Source organism: Prunus avium, chromosome 1 (assembly GCF_965620075.1).
Source record: "Prunus avium chromosome 1, drPruAviu1.hap1.1, whole genome shotgun sequence".
Taxonomy (NCBI): Eukaryota; Viridiplantae; Streptophyta; class Magnoliopsida; order Rosales; family Rosaceae; genus Prunus; species Prunus avium.
This window is the reverse complement of record NC_142284.1, coordinates 56,071,344-56,092,067: the sequence shown is the minus strand read 5'-3', so window position 1 is coordinate 56,092,067 and position 20,724 is coordinate 56,071,344. Positions and strand designations below refer to the sequence as shown.

At 38.5% G+C, this 20,724-nt stretch overlaps 2 protein-coding genes across 2 annotated transcripts; one reads left to right on the top strand and one right to left on the bottom strand.

The window, feature by feature from the left end:
• Positions 1-758: 758 nt before the first annotated feature.
• Positions 759-15,006, top strand: LOC110753236 (acetyl-CoA carboxylase 1). The gene is made up of 32 exons (XM_021954097.2): positions 759-1,411; positions 2,177-2,555; positions 3,572-3,778; positions 3,867-4,028; positions 4,201-4,293; positions 4,399-4,494; positions 4,673-4,846; positions 5,224-5,317; positions 5,418-5,605; positions 5,697-5,747; positions 5,852-5,891; positions 6,141-6,265; positions 6,380-6,496; positions 6,585-6,659; positions 6,735-6,791; positions 6,919-7,023; positions 7,178-7,264; positions 7,342-7,533; positions 7,611-7,799; positions 7,965-8,075; positions 8,162-8,248; positions 8,365-8,541; positions 9,193-9,270; positions 9,374-9,496; positions 9,837-10,106; positions 10,190-10,527; positions 10,815-11,052; positions 11,158-11,510; positions 11,601-11,805; positions 11,970-12,146; positions 12,264-14,414; positions 14,503-15,006. Exons 2-32 carry the CDS (start codon positions 2,178-2,180, stop codon positions 14,557-14,559), a joined length of 6,795 nt encoding a protein of 2,264 aa, XP_021809789.1. The 5' UTR covers positions 759-1,411; position 2,177; the 3' UTR covers positions 14,560-15,006.
• Positions 15,007-16,236: 1,230 nt separating this feature from the next.
• Positions 16,237-19,740, bottom strand: LOC110752980 (tRNA modification GTPase). Its single transcript, XM_021953771.2, has 9 exons — positions 19,209-19,740; positions 18,980-19,118; positions 18,711-18,832; positions 18,365-18,568; positions 18,220-18,279; positions 17,857-17,995; positions 17,196-17,314; positions 16,845-17,069; positions 16,237-16,638 (listed from the first exon to the last, which is right to left on the bottom strand). Exons 1-9 carry the CDS (start codon positions 19,698-19,700, stop codon positions 16,444-16,446), a joined length of 1,695 nt encoding a protein of 564 aa, XP_021809463.1. The 5' UTR covers positions 19,701-19,740; the 3' UTR covers positions 16,237-16,443.
• Between the last annotated feature and the right edge of the window lie 984 nt (positions 19,741-20,724).

The following is a 20,724-nucleotide window of genomic DNA, read 5'->3' as shown; positions in this document are numbered from 1 at the left end:
TGATTTTATCTATATTATAACACATATACGATTATTAAAAACTTGAAGCTTTGCAACCTAAGATTAAAAAAACGATACTTTTCCTAACTAAATATAGTTCAAAAGAAGAAAAAAACTATAACAAAATGTGAACCAATTGATCAAATCAAAATTAATTGTAACTTACTTTATTCTGAATCATTTCATCAATCAACTTTCTTTGCCCTAGTTCAAAAGACCCCCTAATTCCTTTTCATCATCCAATCTAAGCCATGATTATTCAATACCAAAGATAGTTGAATTATGAAAACATCATATTCATGATGTGAAAGTGACTCTCTTCCATGACTTTTATATTTTTCCAATTTTATTAAATTTAGGGAAACGAAGATAGATAGGGAGGTAAGTATAGCATGGATAGACCTAACCTCCAACCACAACCCAAACACCACCATCCAAAATTAATATCAATCTTTCACCTACACATAAGTATTCTTTCTTTGGTTGTAAATCTATGCTTATGTACATTTCTTTTGGAAAATATATTCTTGATTTTTGTGTACTCTTAGAACTGTGTGTGAGAAAACATATTATATATAAATTTATATTGAGAACAGATTATGATAAAAACTTGGAGTATTGGCATTTATATCGGACAGACTGATTCATCGAAAATAAAGGAAGGGTGAAGGGTTGGTAGACTGCACCACCCAACTCAACTCACAGTCAAGACACGCCAACGCCAAAAATTAATTCCTTCATTCATGAACCGTGATGTAATGTCTGGTTTTGTATTTAGTGGCCTAAACCCATAAAAAAGAATCGAAATTTGGTTGAACCCAAAATCCAAATGGGGATTTAAAGAAAAAAAATTCACACGCAAGAAGAAAGAGAGAGGGGGGGAAATCATTTGACTGCTTTGAGAATAGAAACGAGACCCACCTTGAGGCCTTGATCATAAATTAGTTGAAGAGACGAGAGAGAGAGAGAGAGGAGAGAGGAGAGAGAGACGAAAAACAGAGGGGGTAGCTGGGAGTTGCTGCTAACAAAGGAAGAGGGTGTGGAATTGGCAGGTACCACGTGCAGCTCTTATTAAAGCCGTTAGAATGCAAATAGATACATACAGCAACAGCTCACAAAACCCAAACCCACAAACCCACACACCTACCTCTCTGCAATTCCTTCAAACACTTAAATAGGTTCCCAAGGTTGGTTTTGTGTAGCACTTTGTGTATGTGTCTCTGTGCCAATGATCACATGATCACATTCACATACAAACACAACACACTGAATTGAATTCAACCACATAACGCATTTCTGGGTTTCTGTTTTCTCACACAACTCTGCCTCTTGATTCATAATGCTTTGTACCCAGATAGCAATTTGAGCAGTTCGATCAAGATTTCAGCTCCTCTTTCTCTTCCTCATTAAGGTATGTGAGTCATTTACTTTAAACCCTTTAAAGTAATTGTCTTGTGGGCACTTCTGTTTGAATAACGTTTTGGTGGCTCGGGTATTGCTTGTTTTGGACATTTGTTGTTGGGAAGTAGTTTGAGTATAGTTGGAATTGGTTTTGAAACTTTCAAAGATTGTATTTTTGTGGGTTGGTTGCACTTTTATCAGTAAGGCTGTGTTTGCTGTGGATTTGGGAATCTATTCTGCAGTTTTCTGGAGTCTATGGTTTAACAAAGGTTCATTCTCTTTTTTTTTTCCCCTTCTCTGTAACCTGACAACTATATCCTTAGGCTGTGTCTAGTTGCCTGAACTGGAATTCAAAGTTTCAATTAGTGTAACATTGATTCAGTGTTGAGATTTTGTTACATTTGAAACAAGATTACAGAGAAAATGAGAGTTCATGAATAATGATGGCATGAATCAGATATAAGCATCAACTTCACTTCCATGTAACCAAACGCAGCCTTAGTATAACCAGGTAGATGTTCATATTTGCTATTATCTTGCGCTTAGGATCATGCATTTGGTGTAAGACTAACGTGATAACCACTACACCACAGCAACCCGTTGATGACATTGTATGAAATAAAAGGATCATGCATTTGGTTTAACTTGTATGAAATAAAAGAGCCAATGAAGAAAGGGCCATTTCAGAATTACAAGCTTTATTGAATTAGTTCCAGTACATTTGTTCCCTAAAATTTCATTTACCTTGTTGAGGACATTGTTTCTTGCTCTGCAGCATGTCAGAAGCTCAAAGGAGATTGGTGACAACACCTAGTTTTCCTCGTGGAAATGGGTATGTAAATGGGGTAGTACCACTCAGGCACCCTGCTACAGCATCTGATGTTGATGAGTTCTGCTATGCCCTTGGTGGGAAGAAGCCAATCCATAGCATTTTAATTGCAAACAATGGAATGGCAGCTGTGAAGTTCATACGTAGTGTGAGGACATGGGCCTATGAAACATTTGGCACAGAGAAGGCTGTTTTATTGGTAGCCATGGCCACACCAGAGGACATGAGAATCAACGCAGAACACATTAGAATTGCTGATCAGTTTTTGGAGGTTCCTGGTGGAACTAACAATAATAACTATGCAAATGTGCAGCTCATTGTAGAGGTGTGTATGCTAAGCTCTTCCCTCATATACTTTCATGTTTTCCAGTTTTTTTATTATTTATTTTATCAAAGTGTTTGCGAACAAAGCAGATATTCAACTAAAATCATGAGGAACCTTCTGAGTGAAAGAACTTTGAGTTTATTTTGCCACCATTTCTTTGACTGCAAGAATTGAATTTTAATATAAATAAGAAGAAAGTATAAGAACTAGATACTTACTACAAAAAATGAATTCTCAAATGAAGAGGCTACATTGTTACTTTTCTCAGAATTCATAGAAAATTTATTAGTAATTATGGAAGGTGTGTTTTTATACTTTGAGCTGTATTTCTTGTTGTTACCTTTCAACACCAAAAACCTGGTTTTCTCCATTTGAGCAAAGTTTTTGCTACATTGTTACTTTTCTCAGAATTCATAGAAGATTTATTGGTAATTATGGAAGGTGTGTTTTTATACTTTGAGCTGTATTTCTTGTTGTTACCTTTCAACACCAAAAACCGGGTTTTCTCCATTTGAGCAAAGTTTTTGACCTCTAAAGTGGTAGTTGCTCGCAAATAGATGATCGCAATCCCCATACAAACCTTCTGGCTCTCTTTGTTTCATTAGCTACCAAATCTGGAGCAAACTGAGCTAATTCTGGGAACTTTAATTCATATTATGCCATAGTCATGTCATCCAGTCAGTAAACTTTTACTGAATTAGCTACCAAAAATGTCACTCACATCTCAGGAGATAAATATGTTTAAGTCTCAAGGGATGAAAGTTTACTTACTTTATGGATCTTGTAAATTGAAAATTGGGTCCTTAGATAGCTCAATCCATAAAACGATTACACACACAAACACAAACACTAACCCACTCTCCATTTAGAGTATTTCTACATTTTCATAGAAAAACAAAATAAAGAGCACATGGCACAACCTGGGGTATTACTTTACCTGTAGCTCTGAAACATTTCAGAAATTTCTGTAGATCTTGTTAGTATTTCACCTGAATTTGTTGTTCTGTACTACCCAGATGGCAGAGATAACACGTGTTGATGCAGTTTGGCCTGGTTGGGGACATGCCTCTGAGAACCCTGAGCTTCCAGATGCATTGATTGCAAAGGGAATTGTATTTCTCGGGCCGCCAGCTGTATCTATGGCAGCATTAGGAGATAAAATTGGTTCATCATTAATTGCTCAAGCTGCAAATGTACCCACCCTTCCATGGAGTGGATCACATGTATGAATCCTGAAAATTGTGTCCTATTTTTCTTTTTGTTTCTTTTGCCAGGTAATGCCATCTGATTCTGTTAATGTCTGTTTTCCAGGTAAAAATTCCTTCAGAGAGCTGCTTGGTTACAATCCCAGATGAAATATATAGGGAAGCGTGTGTTTATACGACAGAGGAAGCGGTTGCGAGTTGTCAGATTGTTGGTTACCCAGCAATGATTAAGGCATCATGGGGTGGTGGTGGTAAAGGCATAAGAAAGGTTTGTGTCATGACTCATGCATGACAAAATATATATAGGCAATTTGCGTCTGAATTGTTAGCTGAGCCTGAAACAAGATTCATTTACTTATCCAACATGTTAAGGAATTTGGTTGGACCCTTTTCATGCCTCATTCAAGAGCTTAGCTAAGTTGAATTTCTTAATTTTCTAGGTCCATAATGATGATGAAGTTAGGGCATTGTTCAAGCAAGTTCAGGGTGAAGTTCCCGGATCTCCAATATTTATAATGAAAGTTGCATCCCAGGTCAGATAATCCATTGCCTTTTGATTTAGATGAGCATCATTGCCGAACTTCAGACCAGATATTGCCAATTTTTACAATTTAATTTATTTTCTTTTCTCTCATCAGAGCCGACATTTAGAGGTCCAGTTACTATGTGATCAGCATGGAAATGTTGCAGCTTTGCACAGCCGTGATTGCAGTGTTCAAAGGCGGCACCAGAAGGTAATATTTCTGACATAGTAAACTTAATACTATGCGTTTCCACATTTAGCTTGGTCTTCTAGGGAACTTTTCTTTATCCTTCTAAGATTTTCTTTATCCAGTACTTAGTAGTGCGTAGTCTCGTCTACTGGAGATGTTTCCCCTTGAAAACCTAATTTTCTTGTTTTATGTTCTATAGATTATTGAGGAGGGTCCAATAACTGTAGCTCCTCAAGAGACAGTAAAAAAGTTGGAGCAGGCGGCTCGAAGGTTGGCTAAATCTGTTAATTATGTCGGAGCAGCCACAGTTGAGTATCTATACAGTATGGACACTGGCGAGTACTATTTCTTAGAGCTGAACCCTCGATTACAGGTATGTTATTTCGGTTCTCTTAAATTTTTTTCAGCTTATGATTTTATGAACTCATTGTGTGTTCATTTTTTGAGTTTGTTTTGTTGGCGGCACTGAATAATGCAGTGATGAATGAAATGCGTATGCCTGAAGTGAATATAGAAACAAAAATATGCTTGTTATGTGTTAACCAAGCCATTCAGTCTTCATGCAACCTCTTACAAAAGGGTTGAACATCATATGTTCATATTATCATTTACTGATTAGAATTTCATATAGCTGTTTTACTAATGCCTATGGGCATTGATCAGCTGTGTTAGCTTCTGTTCTTGCATCTGCTTTTCAAGAAAAATAATTTTGTGAGTGAAACTAAATGTCTAAGATTTAATTCAATGTAGGTGGAGCACCCAGTCACTGAGTGGATAGCTGAAATAAATCTTCCAGCAGCCCAAGTTGCAGTTGGAATGGGCATCCCTCTCTGGCAAATTCCTGGTATCATCTTAGTTTCTGGATTTCTTCGAATATGTTTTGATTTACTTATCATATTTCTTAATTTGTTCACATTCTCTGTCTATATGATTCATTTGATTAGAAATAAGGCGATTTTATGGAATGGAACATGGTGGTGGATATGATTCTTGGAGAAAGACCTCAGCTGTTGCCACCCCATTTGATTTTGACAAGGCAGAATCTACAAGGCCAAAGGGTCATTGTGTTGCTGTGCGTGTAACAAGTGAGGATCCAGATGATGGCTTTAAGCCTACTAGCGGGAAAGTACAGGTTAGTTATGATGGTTCCTCAGGCTTACTCTTACTTTATTTGTCCTAATGCAATACATGACTCTATATTGAGTATGTCTTACTTTATGCAGGAGTTGAGTTTTAAAAGCAAGCCAAATGTTTGGGCATACTTTTCTGTTAAGGTAAATATCTTGTAAGTGGATAATGACAACTTCCTCCAGAAAAGAAAAAGAAAGAAAGAAAATATAGTTCTCAGATAAATTCTGATTGATGTTTTGACATGCAGTCTGGAGGAGGCATTCATGAATTCTCAGACTCTCAGTTTGGTAAGTATTAACCTACTGCAACTTGATTTTATTTCTTTTTCTGTCTAAATAGCCAGAATATAATGTGAATAAAATAGGTCCATACAGTCTGAGAAGCTGAGTGACCGTCAATTATACTTGGGCAATGGCCATTCGGTCGGTGGGTTCATATATAGATATTATGCATAACTGGTTTGAGAACTGTTGTTTGTTAAATTAGTCATCCATCCTTGCTACTAACATAGTTAAAAATTCTCTCTTTTTTGGCAGGACATGTTTTTGCATTTGGAGAGTCCCGAGCTCTAGCTATTGCAAACATGGTTCTTGGGCTGAAGGAAATTCAAATTCGAGGAGAAATTCGTACAAATGTTGATTATTCAATAGATCTTTTACATGTAAACTTCACAACAAATCTATGATACAATTCTATACCATTGTTTTAAAAGATATTATAAAGAACATAGAATTTTGATGAAACATCAAGTAATGCTATGAAGCGTGTTCTGCAGGCTTCAGACTACAGAGAGAATAAAATCCACACAGGTTGGTTAGATAGTAGAATTGCCATGCGAGTTAGAGCGGAGAGGCCTCCTTGGTATCTCTCTGTAGTTGGAGGGACTCTGTTTGTAAGTTCAACTATCTTATTAACCGTTAAATTTTGAATATTTTACTTGCAAAATGCATCACTTATTATTCCTATTATGCCCTATTCAGAAAGCATCTGCCAGTAGTGCAGCAATGGTTTCAGATTACGTCGGTTATCTTGAGAAAGGACAAATTCCACCCAAGGTATGGTATTAAAAAAACCCTTCTAGGTACATGTTATAGGTGTCAACAATTAATATTTGTCAATCCTGATTGCAGCATATATCACTTGTCCATGCTCAAGTATCCTTGAACATCGAAGGGAGCAAATACACGGTATGTTTTCCAACGATGTCGTTTCATTCCAAAGGATTTTTCTTTTTTGTCTTGGACACGTTTGGACATTTTTGGTTGGTAGAATATTTAGTTATATATAATCAATGCCATGGAAAACTATTTCTAGATTGACATGGTGAGGGGGGGTCCCGGAAGCTACAGATTGAGGATGAATGAGTCAGAGATCGAAGCAGAGATACATACTTTACGTGATGGGGGTTTGTTGATGCAGGCATGTACAAATTTTCTCTTTATTGTTTTTATGATTCTAACATCACAGATGATTTTACTCTTGCTCATTATTTATTACTTGTTTGTTCTTGGATTTTTAATTTATATGAGTACTTTTCATTTGAGTAAACTCTTGCTCATAACTCTTCTTACAGTTAGATGGAAACAGTCACATTATATATGCAGAGGAAGAAGCAGCTGGAACTCGCCTTCTTATTGATGGAAGGACTTGCTTGCTTCAGGTGCGCCCATTTCCCTTCTTTTGTCTTCCCCCACATTCCCTTCTGCAAGCTGAGTTGTTGACCTTTGTTGAATCTAGAACGACCACGATCCATCAAAGTTAATAGCAGAGACACCATGCAAACTGCTGAGGTACTTGGTTGCTGATGGTAGTCATGTTGATGCTGACACACCATATGCTGAGGTTGAGGTTATGAAGATGTGTATGCCTCTTCTTTCACCTGCTTCTGGAGCTATCCACTTTAAAATGTCTGAAGGCCAAGCAATGCAGGTAAATCATGTTCCAAGTAGGAAGTAAATACATTCTTCTCTTGATAGAAGTTAAAAAATAAAATTGGTTTTGTGTAGGCTGGTCAACTTATTGCGAGGCTTGATTTAGATGATCCTTCAGCTGTAAGAAAGACGGAACCCTTCCATGGGAGCTTCCCAGTCCTGGGGCCTCCAACTGCAATTTCTGGTAAAGTTCATCAGAGATGTGCTGCCAGCTTAAACGCAGCCCGAATGATTCTTGCTGGTTATGAGCATAACATTAATGAAGTGAGTTCTCTTTCAACATAAACATAATATCTTGAACACCTTGTAATCTGTGATTTCTTGCCATTTTCTTGGGCCTTGTAAATGTGGGAATACATTGTCTGGTATCATTTGGTAGATTGTGTTATTCTTAAACTTGTCTTATTGAATAGTTCTCATCTATCTCAGGTAGTGCAAAACTTGCTCAATTGCCTAGATAGCCCTGAACTCCCTTTCCTTCAATGGCAAGAATGCTTTGCAGTTCTGGCAACCCGCCTACCCAAAGATCTTAAAAATGAAGTAAGCAAAAATGGGGTGGTTTTCCATCTGATTTATGCTCAAAATGAGTCTTTACACTCATGTGATTCTCTCATATAATTTTACAGTTGGAATCAAAATTTAAGGAGTTTGAGTTGATTTCTAGCTCTCAGAATGTTGACTTCCCTGCCAAATTGTTGCGTGGTATTCTTGAGGTGAGTTCTATATTTCAATTTCCTTATTTTGATTACTATTTTCTCTTAGGATGATCAAATATATCGAGCCGGCATCCATGGAAAATTCAGACTTATGTTTGTGCATTTTTCTGCAGGCCCATCTATTCTCCTGTCCCGATAAAGAGAAAGGAGCCCAAGAAAGGCTTGTTGAGCCTTTGCTGAATGTTGTGAAGTCTTATGAGGGTGGAAGAGAAAGTCATGCCCGAGTTATTGTTCAATCCCTTTTTGAAGAGTATCTGTCAGTTGAAGAATTATTCAGTGACAACATTCAGGTTAGTCTCTCATTATGGAAGCCAACTTTTTATGCAACTTAGGCTAAATATTTGAGACTGCGGGTACTGTTTTATTTGTATCATGAGACATTCATGGCTTTAGTTGAAACATAAGAATGGAGCGTGGCTGCTCATTACAGTTCATTGATGTAGCTGTCTTCGGCTCATAAAGGGCATTTGTTCTTATAAGTGTTATCCTGACTTAAACTTGTCTCACTGGGTTCTGGTTATTCATCTGCATGTAAAAAAATTAAAATAGAATAATGCTAATATAATCACATAAGCAAAAGGCAAACCTCTCTAGTTGCTGTCTTGTTGCACATCCTGGTGTTACCATAGCCACCTTTGTTTTTGACTGACTTTTATATATTGTTTTTCAGTTGTGCTATTTTCTTTTTCATTTTTTTTGTTTTCCTTAAATCTCTAACCTGACTAATGTTTAATTACGACATAGTAGTTAAAAATTGTCTTGAATACTGGTCATTGAACTCCAAATGTGTATTTAGCTTCACAGTTTTACAGTTAACTGTACCCTGGTAATTAGGAACTTGAGGCTGCTCCAAGAGTTTGAATGTTGTAAATTTGTAATCTTTCTTTCTTTTTTCTTGTCTGAATCTTCGTTCATGATAGCTAATATTTTATCTGCTTCAGGCTGATGTAATTGAACGCCTTCGACTTCAATATAAAAAAGATCTATTGAAGATTGTGGACATTGTGCTTTCTCATCAGGTATTAAAATCAAGTACATGCTCAGTTGGCTTGCCTTCCCAGGTCTCATTTAATTGTTTGTTGAAATTATTTTATACCCATATAATGTGTCTTGTGCTTGCAGGGTGTCAAGAATAAAAATAAGTTGATACTACGACTCATGGAACAACTGGTCTACCCCAACCCTGCTGCATATAGGGACAAACTAATTCGGTTTTCTGCACTTAACCACACAAGCTATTCTGAGGTTGGCCGTTGCACTGAGTTAATCAAATCCAGCTTCAACTAATAACTTTTTATATATGGATATTTCTTTCTCTGTTTATAAGTTTTTCAAAATCCAGACTCAGTTCTCCAGTTATCGTCAACAGTGGTTATGTATGAGCCATAGAACTGAGTTATTCAAACCGTGCTGAGTTATTAGTTTTTAATATGTCGATCTTCCTTCTGCTTTCAAGTTTTACAAAATCCAGTCTAAATTCTCCTCACATCAGCAATCAATGTGTATTTACTTTTCATTAGATTTATATTCTCATCTTCTTTTTTGTTTCCTAATATTGTCCTAATGCTGAATTAAATTTGTGCAGTTGGCACTAAAGGCCAGTCAACTGATGGAGCAAACCAAGTTGAGTGAACTTCGTTCCAGCATTGCCAGAAGTCTTTCTGAGTTGGAGATGTTTACTGAGGATGGTGAAACCATGGATACCCCAAAGAGGAAAAGTGCCATAAATGAACGAATGGAGGATCTTGTGAGTGCTCCTTTGGCAGTTGAAGATGCCCTTGTAGGTCTATTTGATCATAGTGATCACACTCTTCAGAGGCGAGTTGTAGAGAGTTATGTGCGTCGGTTATACCAGGTACCATGGTTCAAACACTTTGAGTTCCTGCTTACTTAATTTTTGACCGTAATTTCCTTGCTTAACTTTGTTTTTGCCATCAGCCATATCTTGTAAAGGGGAGTGTCAGGATGCAGTGGCACCGATCTGGTCTTATGGCTTCATGGGAGTTCTTGGAAGAACATACTGAGAGAAAAAATTCCAATGAAGATCAATCATTTGATAAATCGGTTGAGAAACACAGCGAGAGAAAATGGGGAGTCATGGTTATAATAAAATCTCTTCAATTTCTGCCAGCAATTATTAGTGCTGCATTGAAAGAAATGTCTCATCAACTTCATGAATCAATTCCAAATGGATCTACTGAACCAAGTGGCTTTGGTAATATGATGCATATTGCTTTAGTTGGCATCAACAATCCAATGAGTTTACTTCAGGATAGGTATTGTACCTGCCCTTTTTATAATCATTGAAGTTTCAACTTTATATTCAACATGTGATGAATATTTCGGGACAGGTTTGAAAAGCTAAGCTTGCGCTGTATTCTGATTAGTTTGTAATCTTACCAAGTCTTAGTTTTAATTGGATCTGTCTACACTCCAAATTTACAATGGTCCTATTTCTGATAATAAACAGTTTTAATTATTTCTTTTTATCTGCAAAGACATGCCAAATAGAACCTACAGTTAAAAACCTTATTGACGACCATTGTTGATTGATGCATGGCAGTGGAGATGAGGATCAGGCTCAAGAAAGAATTAAGAAGTTAGCCAAAATACTTAAAGAGCAAGGAGTAGCCTCCAGTCTACACAGTGCAGGTGTCAGAGTAATTAGTTGTATCATACAAAGAGATGAAGGGCGAGCCCCAATGAGGCATTCCTTCCACTGGTCGTCAGAGAAGCTCTATTATGAGGAAGAGCCTTTATTGCGTCATCTGGAACCTCCTCTATCCATTTATCTTGAATTGGTTAGTAATTTTTTGGTTCTAGCACCAGTGTTTTGGGTTAAGAGTGAGAAAAATTATATGCATGGACTCTTGCTATGAAGTTACTCAACTTTTGTTCTGATCCAGGACAAGCTCAAAGGCTATGAGAATATACAGTATACCCCATCTCGGGACCGTCAGTGGCACTTGTACACTGTTGTAGACAAGCCGCTACCAATCCAAAGAATGTTCCTCAGAACACTTGTAAGGCAGCCAACAACAAATGAAGGATTCACTGGATTTCAAAGGCTAGACGTGGAAGCAGCTAGTAAGCAATGGGCTTTGTCATTTACTTCAAGGAGCATTTTGAGGTCCTTATTAACAGCAATGGAAGAGTTGGAACTTAATGCGCACAATGCCAATGTCAAATCCGACTATACTCATATGTATCTTTATATCTTACGTGAGCAACAAATTGATGATCTACTGCCTTACCACAAGTAATTATTTTCCTTTTCTTATTCAATTTCTTTGCTTCTGAGATAATATGGTGAACTTTTTAGAATCTTACATTTGAATAATTGTGCCAGGAGAGTAGATTTAGATGCTGGGCAAGAAGAAACTGTGGTGGAGGCGATTTTAGAAGAACTTGCACGTGAAATCCATGCTTCTGTTGGTGTAAGGATGCATAGGTTGGGTGTCTGTGAGTGGGAAGTGAAGCTGTGGATAGCATCCTCTGGACAGGCTTGGAGGGTTGTCGTGACAAATGTGACTGGTCATACCTGCACTATACAAGTATGTTTATATATGATGCACATTTTATTTATGTTTTCTACCACCCAGTTACCTTTTCCAGCTAAATAATTGTTGAAGTTCGGTAGTAAAGCATATGGAGTCTCCTTTAATAATTTGTATGGATCATGAGTCATGATTGCATTACTGATCAACATGATATTCAGATCTATCGGGAACTAGAGGATAACAGCAAATGTAGAGTGGTATACCATTCAGCTTCTCTTCAGGGTCCCCTGCATGATGTACCAGTGAATGCGCACTATCAGCCTTTGGGAGCTATTGACCGTAAACGTCTGTTGGCACGGAGAACCAGCACCACTTACTGTTATGATTTTCCACTGGTGAGATTTGTGATATGGGTTTGGTTTTTTTTTTTTTTTTGTTGGTAAATCAATTTTATGTTTTTCCGTGATTCAGAAGTATGGTGAAACTAACTGGAGATAAATGTTATTTTGCAGGCATTTCAGACGGCCTTGGAACAGTCATGGGCATCCCAATTACCAGGTGGTAAAATACCCAAGGATAAAGTTCTTAAAGTCTCTGAGCTCAAATTTGCTGACCAAAAAGGCACCTGGGGTTCTCCACTTGTCAATGTAGAGCGTCCACCTGGGCTCAATGATGTTGGTATGGTAGCCTGGTCTATGGAGATGTCTACCCCTGAGTTCCCTTCTGGAAGGAAGATATTGATTGTTTCAAATGATGTGACCTTTAAAGCTGGATCTTTTGGCCCAAGAGAGGATGCATTCTTCTTTGCGGTAACTGAGCTTGCTTGTGCCAAGAAACTGCCTTTGATATACTTGGCAGCAAACTCAGGTGCCCGTATTGGGGTAGCTGAAGAAGTCAAATCCTGCTTTAAAGTTGGTTGGTCCGATGAAACAAGCCCTGAACGTGGCTTTCAGTATGTGTATTTGACCTGTGAGGATTATGCTCGGATTGGATCATCTGTGATAGCACATGAATTAAAGCTTGCAAGTGGAGAAACCAGATGGGTTATAGATACCATTGTTGGAAAGGAGGATGGCTTGGGGGTTGAGAGCTTGACAGGCAGTGGAGCAATTGCTGGTGCATATTCGAGGGCATACAAGGAAACCTTTACCTTAACATATGTGACTGGCAGAACTGTAGGGATAGGCGCTTATCTTGCTCGGCTTGGAATGCGGTGCATACAAAGGCTTGATCAGCCCATAATTTTAACTGGTTTCTCTGCATTGAACAAACTTCTTGGCCGGGAGGTGTACAGCTCTCATATGCAACTTGGAGGACCTAAAATTATGGGAACAAATGGGGTTGTCCATCTAACGGTTGCTGATGATCTTGAAGGAATATCTGCTATTTTGAAGTGGTTAAGCTATGTTCCTGCCCATGCTGGTGGCCCACTCCCCATTTCATGTCCCTTGGATCCTCCAGAAAGGCCTGTTGAGTACTACCCTGAGAATTCCTGTGATCCTCGTGCTGCTATTTGTGGTACTTTAAATGGTAATGGGAACTGGATGGGTGGTATTTTTGACAAAGGCAGCTTTGTTGAGACGCTAGAAGGCTGGGCAAGAACAGTTGTTACTGGAAGGGCGAAGCTTGGAGGAATCCCTGTAGGAATAGTTGCTGTTGAGACACAGACGGTGATGCAAGTCATACCTGCTGATCCAGGCCAGCTTGATTCCCATGAGAGAGTCGTTCCTCAGGCTGGGCAAGTATGGTTTCCTGATTCTGCAAGTAAGACAGCCCAAGCATTATTAGATTTCAACAGAGAAGAGCTCCCACTTTTCATTCTTGCTAACTGGAGAGGCTTTTCTGGTGGGCAGAGGGACCTTTTCGAAGGGATCCTTCAGGCTGGATCAACCATTGTAGAGAACCTTAGGACTTACAAACAGCCCATTTTTGTATTCATCCCTATGATGGGTGAGCTCCGCGGTGGAGCATGGGTGGTCGTGGATAGTCGGATAAATCCAGACCATATTGAAATGTATGCTGATCGAACTGCTAGAGGTAATGTGCTTGAGCCAGAGGGGATGATCGAGATCAAGTTCAGGTACAAGGAGCTGCTGGAGAGCATGGGTAGGCTTGACCAACAGCTGATCCAACTGAAGGCAAAACTTCAGGAAGCCAGGAGCTGTGGGGCACACGAGATGGTTGAACCCCTACAGCATCAGATAAGATCACGTGAGAAACAGCTTTTGCCTGTCTACACTCAGATAGCCACTAGATTTGCAGAACTGCATGATACTTCTCTTAGGATGGCTGCAAAAGGGGTAATCCGAGAAGTGTTGGACTGGAATACTTCTCGATCTTTCTTCTACAAGAGATTGCGTCGGAGAATTGCCGAAGAGTCACTCATCAAGACATTGAGAGATGCTGCTGGCGAACAGCTTTCACATAAATCTGCAATAGATTTGATCAAGAGCTGGTTTTTCAGTTCTGATATTTCAAAATCCAGAGAAGATGCTTGGGTGGATGATGGCGTTTTCTTTACATGGAAGGATGATCCAAAAAATTATGAGGATAAATTAAAGGAGTTGCGGGTCCAGAAGGTATTGCTTCAATTGGCAAATATTGGTGACTCGATTTCTGATTTGCAAGCCCTACCTCAGGGTCTTGCTGCCCTTCTAAGCAAGGTAAACAATAATGTTATATTCTTTTTTAAAAGCATCTTTGCATGTTATATCTTTGCCACCTGGATGTAATGATTTGAATCTAATGCAGGTTGAGCCATCAAGCAGAGTGCTATTGATCGATGAACTCCGGAAGGTACTCGGTTAATACAAAAGTTGGTGCTTCACATCTGACGACAAATTGCTTGTGTTGTATCTGCTTGAATCATAGCCATATCTTGATAAGTAGGTGCATGTTATTTATCTGCCCTTAGCATATGTAAGAACACAATGACTGCTTGCCTATCAGATGCATCAATAGATTTAGGTTGCTGATAGAAGCTTCAGTGTATAATAGAGGCAGAAGATTTGTAGGGAGCAGTCTGGCTCCCAAGTGTAAATTTTGTAAGTCATGAGTAAGATAAAAGGAAATAGATAGTAAAAAAGGAAACAACCAGCATTTGCAGGCTCTGTTTCATTATTTTCCTACATGGCTGATCAATGCTTGGAAACAAAAAATTACAACATAGTTTGTAATATTCTGTGAGAACTGTCAATTATTTCACTTGTAATAGCAGATTCATGCTCATCATCATTGTGTAATTTTATTCATTCATATCGGACTTATAGTCTGAAAAGATCCTTCTAATAACACCATGTCACTACGGTCCATGTCAAGTCATCTTTGTAGGCCAGAATTATTATTATTTTTTTATGCATGGGGTGATGGACGTGGCATCTTGGCAGTAGCCTTGGGTTAAAGTTGAGTCTTCAGAATACATATATATTCCAAAGCTTGATCTCACTATTTCAGCCTCATTTTTAGTTAAAAGTAACAATGTAATTCATCTCAAAATCTAACAAAACTCAAATCCAAGGAGTACCTTGAATGTTTTCCTTTTTTTTATAAAAGGGTACATTATAAACCTTGAATTTGTCACACGACTTGGATTCGGATTTAGACGGATAAAAAGTTTAATGAAACTACTCCAGTATGCATAAAGGGAGAGAAGAAATTGAACACCTTGGGAAAAACAAATAAGCGTAAAATGTATTTTAGAGTGCCAATAACAGTTCTTTCGACCAAAAAAAAAATTGCCAATAACAGCTCTCAATAAAATAAAAGAACTTGGAAGGGGATTGCAAATGCCAGTCAATGCTAGTCACTCGATTATTTCTTCACCTTGTGCTTCATTTTTGCCTTCTCTTTTTCTTTTCTTTTCAACTCTTCACGCTTCTTCTTCTCCTTCTCTTTTTTCCTCTTCATCTCTTGTTCTTGCCTCTTCCTCTCCTTCTCTCTCTCCTCCTTTTCTTCTCTTTTCTTTTTCTCCTTCTCTATAGCTTTCCTTTTCTTTTCTTTCTCTTTAAGTTCCTCCTTGGTCAATTCTCTTCCTATTTTGAAACACATTTTGTTTTAGAGGCTTACAATTCCCTTTGTGAAAGATTTCAGATCAATGAATATATATATATATATATGGTGGCTTGGTTATGTATTTTTCTGGGTTGGTTTTGAGTGACAGCCGTCTCATTTTGTTGTTCTTGCAGACTCGAGGCTTTTCTTGTCAGCTATAATATTTGCCGTCCATAAGGGCATTTTGGTGGTGGCATTGCTACGTTGTATTCAGGACTTCCAAAGCCATTGCTGATGGTCTTTCATGTCCTGATACATTCTCTCTTGATTATTTATAATATTTTATGGTCAATTATCCCAAGATGACCTTGTTTTAATGGCAAAGCCGAAAGCTAAGATCCCACATTGAGCCTATTTTCACCATTTCTTAGAATCTTAGATAGACATTACAGACAACAAATGATTCGGCACCGCAAGCAAAATTAACACTGGAGATTTCATAAAAAAATAATCTTATAAACTTTTCTACTGTGCATATTACATTCCAAGGAGGAGAATAGGGCAGAATCAGGCTGAAGTGTTTCAATGGAGAAAAGCATAATGAAATTTTAACTTGGCTAAGAAAAAGTTTTCTTCCTCATCCTGTCGAATCTAATGTGCTACAAAACTCTCTATGGTTCAATACTTTCGTTTGGCCATATTCTATTTACCAATACAGAACTTGCCAAAAATGTTGGACAAAACCTCCTCTGAAATGTCTTCTCCACTTATTTGACCAAGGGCGATTGCCGCATCCCTCAAATCAATTGTCCAGAAGTCCAAAGGCATTTCCTCTTCTATTGAGGATTTCAACCTCACGAGGGCCTCCTTGGTTCGAACAAGCTGCTCGCATTGTCTCTGATGATTCATCAAAATTTTAATGCAACAATGAATCAACTGCTAATCATAAGATAATTTTTTTTATTCTCATAGGACTAGTCAAAAGATCAATCTGAACCAAAGTGAATGTATTTTCTACCTTCAAATCTGAGTAAACAAGAGATAACAATGCAATTATGGAAGTAAAAAAACAAAACACACACGCTGATGTATAGGTAGCTAACCTGGTTTACAGTCCATCTGCGGCTCCCCACAGAACTTTTGTTGAGACCGACAATGTCTAATATTGCCGTCTCTAAACCTTGGATTCCTTGACCAGTGATAGCAGATGTCAAAACATGCTTACTGAATGAATTGATATATTTTTCAGCCCACTCCATGCAATCAGATGGAACACAGTCTATTTTGTTAATTACAAGGATCATTGGGGTGGAAGATCCAGTTGATTTCTGTAATACCAGACATAAAACAACGATTTATTGTATATCCTAATCGTAAATTTGCATAATCAAACAGAATGATTGATAAACAAAAGGAGATGTGCATATTATATGATACAGAGAGTGAAAGGAAACCTTATTAGATTGAATTCTATTCAGAAGTTCAGAGTCTTCTGGAGTCCAGCCATCAAGAGCACTTATTGCCATAATAATAACATCAGCACCCATAGCAACTGCTTCAGACCTCTCCACACCTGTGATAAAGACAGTCAAGGAAATTCAGATACGCAATACCCAATGCTAGATAAGGTCACCATACATCAAGCAATAAGCATATCATTCCTCAAAACAGAATAAATCTAAAACAAAACATATCATTGGTTGTCTGTGAAAAATATCACCATTTCACTTGGGCAACTGGTCTGTGGTTTAAATCACCAAACTCTATGAGATAAATGTATGGAATGTAAACTATTAAACTAATAAACTAGTAAAGTTTTCAATACAAAATCGGAACTGTAAATGTGCTGTGTTAAAACAAGTATAAGGCAATGCAGATTCTTGAGGGATCCCATGGACAGTAAACACAACAAACTCAACACAGAAGAAAATGAGTTATTTCACTAATTCCCAATGACCCTACTAGTTCAAAAGGATCAATATTGAAAATAACCAAAATCTTATGCTAATGGAAAAGAAACCTAGATATGAGGTGAACTTGGCTTCTTGTGCATCTGGCATGAAATCAACCCAAAATCTCTACACATCAAGATTGTACAAAGATGGATACCCTTACCAATTTTCTCCACAATGTCATTGGTTTCTCTGATGCCTGCTGTATCAAGAAGGGTTACAGGAATTCCATGAACTGTAATACTGGCTTCAACCACATCCCGAGTGGTGCCAGCAATTTCTGTAACTATTGCTCTCTCAGTCTGCACGCTAAAATAAAAAAGTGGCACTCAGTAACATCTCATACATCAAGTAATTACTAAACATAACAAAATATTTTAATGGGATCCTAAATACATCCAATACTTGAGATGGATGCTGCATAACTCCAGCAATTCATTAAGCAAATAAGGACTCATGTAGGAATTAATGGCAATCACCCCCTCCCCCCAAAAAAAATCGAAAAACTAAAATTGCCACCACATACTTTGCTCCATGCATTGAGGAGACTTGACTTCCCAACGTTTGGACGGCCCAGAATTGCTATCTGCAAATTGTATTTAGAATGTCATAAAGTAAAGCCAAATGAGGAAGAAAATGTGAGAATGAGAAATTCATTTTGAAAACTGCACCTGTATTCCAGATTGCAGGAGTTGGTCATAATTGGCTGTCTCGAGTGCACTCTCAACATCTTCTGACATGGAATTTATTTTCATCACAACTTGGTTCGTATCAAGTGGTGGCATCTCATCATCAAAATCCAAACGGGCTTCAATTTCTGTAAGCAACTCAATGCACTGAGCTCTTATAGATTTTACCATGGAAGAGAAGCCACCCTGTCAAAGTTCAAATGTTTTTTTAAAAAAAAATTCCGGGTTAATTATCATTTACCCCAACTAAGGCTAACATAAATATTAGTAGCAACCAGTTTCTGAAAGCAGGAACGTATAAATTATACAGACAAACAAATACACATGCCTGAATTGCAGCCAGTGCTGCATCTGCTGCAGCTACGGACTTAGCCGAAATGAGCCTGTCAACATTTTCAGCTTGAGTTAGGTCCAAGCGGCCATTGAGAAATGCACGCAGAGTAAACTCACCTGAAAGGAAAAACCAAAGCACACATCTTTAGTCTTTCGTTTACTTGTATTCCAAAAGTTCAAAATTTTCAAGCTAAAATTCCAAAAGCTCAAAAATTTAAAGCTGAAATTCCTAAAGTTAAAACATTCTGAGCTAAAAATAACGACCTGGTTCGGCAAGCCTTGCTCCAGCTTCTACACAAGCTCTCAGGACGCGAGTGAGGCACACTTGGGTTCCATGGCATTGAAGCTCAACCACGTCTTCACGCGTATAAGACCTTGGGGCCAACATGGGCACAGCCAAAACCTGAAAGCAACCAAAACCCATGTCCTGTATCATTCACAGAATTCAAATTTCAACTCCATTCAGTGAAAGTGAAATTGAAAAGTACAGTACCTCGTCGATGACATTGCCGTTGGGGTCGCAAACGACGCCGTACTCAACCACATGGCTGGTGGGCCGCCACGTGCCCACCGTCTTCTTCCTCTTCTTCTTCGTCTGACGGAACACGCGGCCAACAATGGCCACCGCAGACGGACCCGACAGCCGCACAATCCCAACCGCGCCAGGTGGTCCCCCCAGTGACGTCACGATTGCCGCGATTGTGGTTGTGGTCTCCAGTTGCCGGGACCCACTCGCTGATCGCTCGTCTTTGCTGAGAAGCAGCGTTTGAGGCTGGGTCTTTTCTGGGTAAGAGCTAGTGAAAGAAGAGCAGTGGCATAAGGGTAAATAGAGTGGGGAGCGAGGGTGGAGTTTGAGACGCTTGGGGGTGAGATGGGAGATTGAGAGAAGAGAGAGTGAAGTGGAAGCTATGGCGAATAGTGGTGGTTTCAGTTTGGGGCTTCTGTGCAGAAAATGGCGGAAGGTGAAAGTGGAGAGCAGAGCCATTTATGTCCCGGCGATTCCGAGTCTTCAGAACTCTGCTAGTTTTCTAGTAGTGGAATTGGATTGGGTGGGTTGATCAAATCCACTAACCCACATGCATGGGCCTTGGTTCGATTCTAGATGAGCCCAAATTGGATTAAGTGGGCCCACTAAAAGTCCAGAATGAGTAGAAATTTTTTTGTGAAACGGGGATAACACTATTTTACTATCCCAGTCAATCACGATATACAAAGTGGAAAAGTTATCATACACCGTGATTGGCGGGATAGCAAAACAGTGTTATCCTCATTCCATGAAAGTATTTCTCCAAAATGGGCCCATGAGTTGTGGAGTCCAAGTCACTAATCATACCAATTTGCACACTTCTTCCTCCTTTTGGAAAGGACAATATGGAAAATGGGAAGTCATCATCAATCATCATCTCCCATTCCTTATCCAAGTTAACTTGGGGAGTTCGTAATCTAGGAGAAGAGAAAAACTTGCATATCTTGGTAGTATGCAATAGTTATGTTTCAGCTATCGATGGTTAATGTCCGGTGCAATAACAGTTGGGTTTATTGGGTTCTTTTTTACCATGAAATGGAATTTTGATTAGCAAGAGTCCGGTTACATTAAAGATTTTCTCTTAAGTGACTATTTCTCTCATTATATGTCTCTCATCATATGATCTAACACGTGATGACATAGATACCATTAAGTTTTACTCATGATCAAGGTTATACATAAAAATTGATGATTATCCCTTATTTATGGGAAGGGCACCATATAAAAATACATGGTTCTAAACTTTTTTCCTTTTCTTTGGTCAAAAGAAATACCAAAGTTTAGGATATTGACTCGTAAGTGAAGAACAAATGCTAGAGAAATCAGCAATACCTTTGACATTGTTGGATTGATGCAAAACCCACCTAATGTGGAAAAGTTGAGTTTCTATAGCTTTTTGTCCAAGTGAATATAGTGGAGGATTTTAGGTGGGGTGGAAATGGGAGCTTAATTTCTTCACAAAGTAGTCTAACAGCTGTTAAGC

Bases quoted from the DNA above. Each gene is read 5' to 3' on its own strand.
- LOC110753236 (XM_021954097.2), top strand. From the start codon at position 2,178: ATGTCAGAAGCTCAAAGGAGATTGGTGACAACACCTAGTTTTCCTCGT. The intron at 9,271-9,373 runs GTATTAAAATCA...TTGTGCTTGCAG, and splicing joins ACATTGTGCTTTCTCATCAG to GGTGTCAAGAATAAAAATAA. The intron at 10,528-10,814 runs GTATTGTACCTG...GATGCATGGCAG, and splicing joins ATGAGTTTACTTCAGGATAG to TGGAGATGAGGATCAGGCTC.
- LOC110752980 (XM_021953771.2), bottom strand. From the start codon at position 19,700: ATGGCTCTGCTCTCCACTTTCACCTTCCGCCATTTTCTGCACAGAAGC. The intron at 19,119-19,208 runs GTACTGTACTTT...GGTTGCTTTCAG, and splicing joins ACGGCAATGTCATCGACGAG to GTTTTGGCTGTGCCCATGTT. The intron at 18,280-18,364 runs GTGCAGTTTTCA...TACAATTTGCAG, and splicing joins TCCTGCAATCTGGAATACAG to ATAGCAATTCTGGGCCGTCC.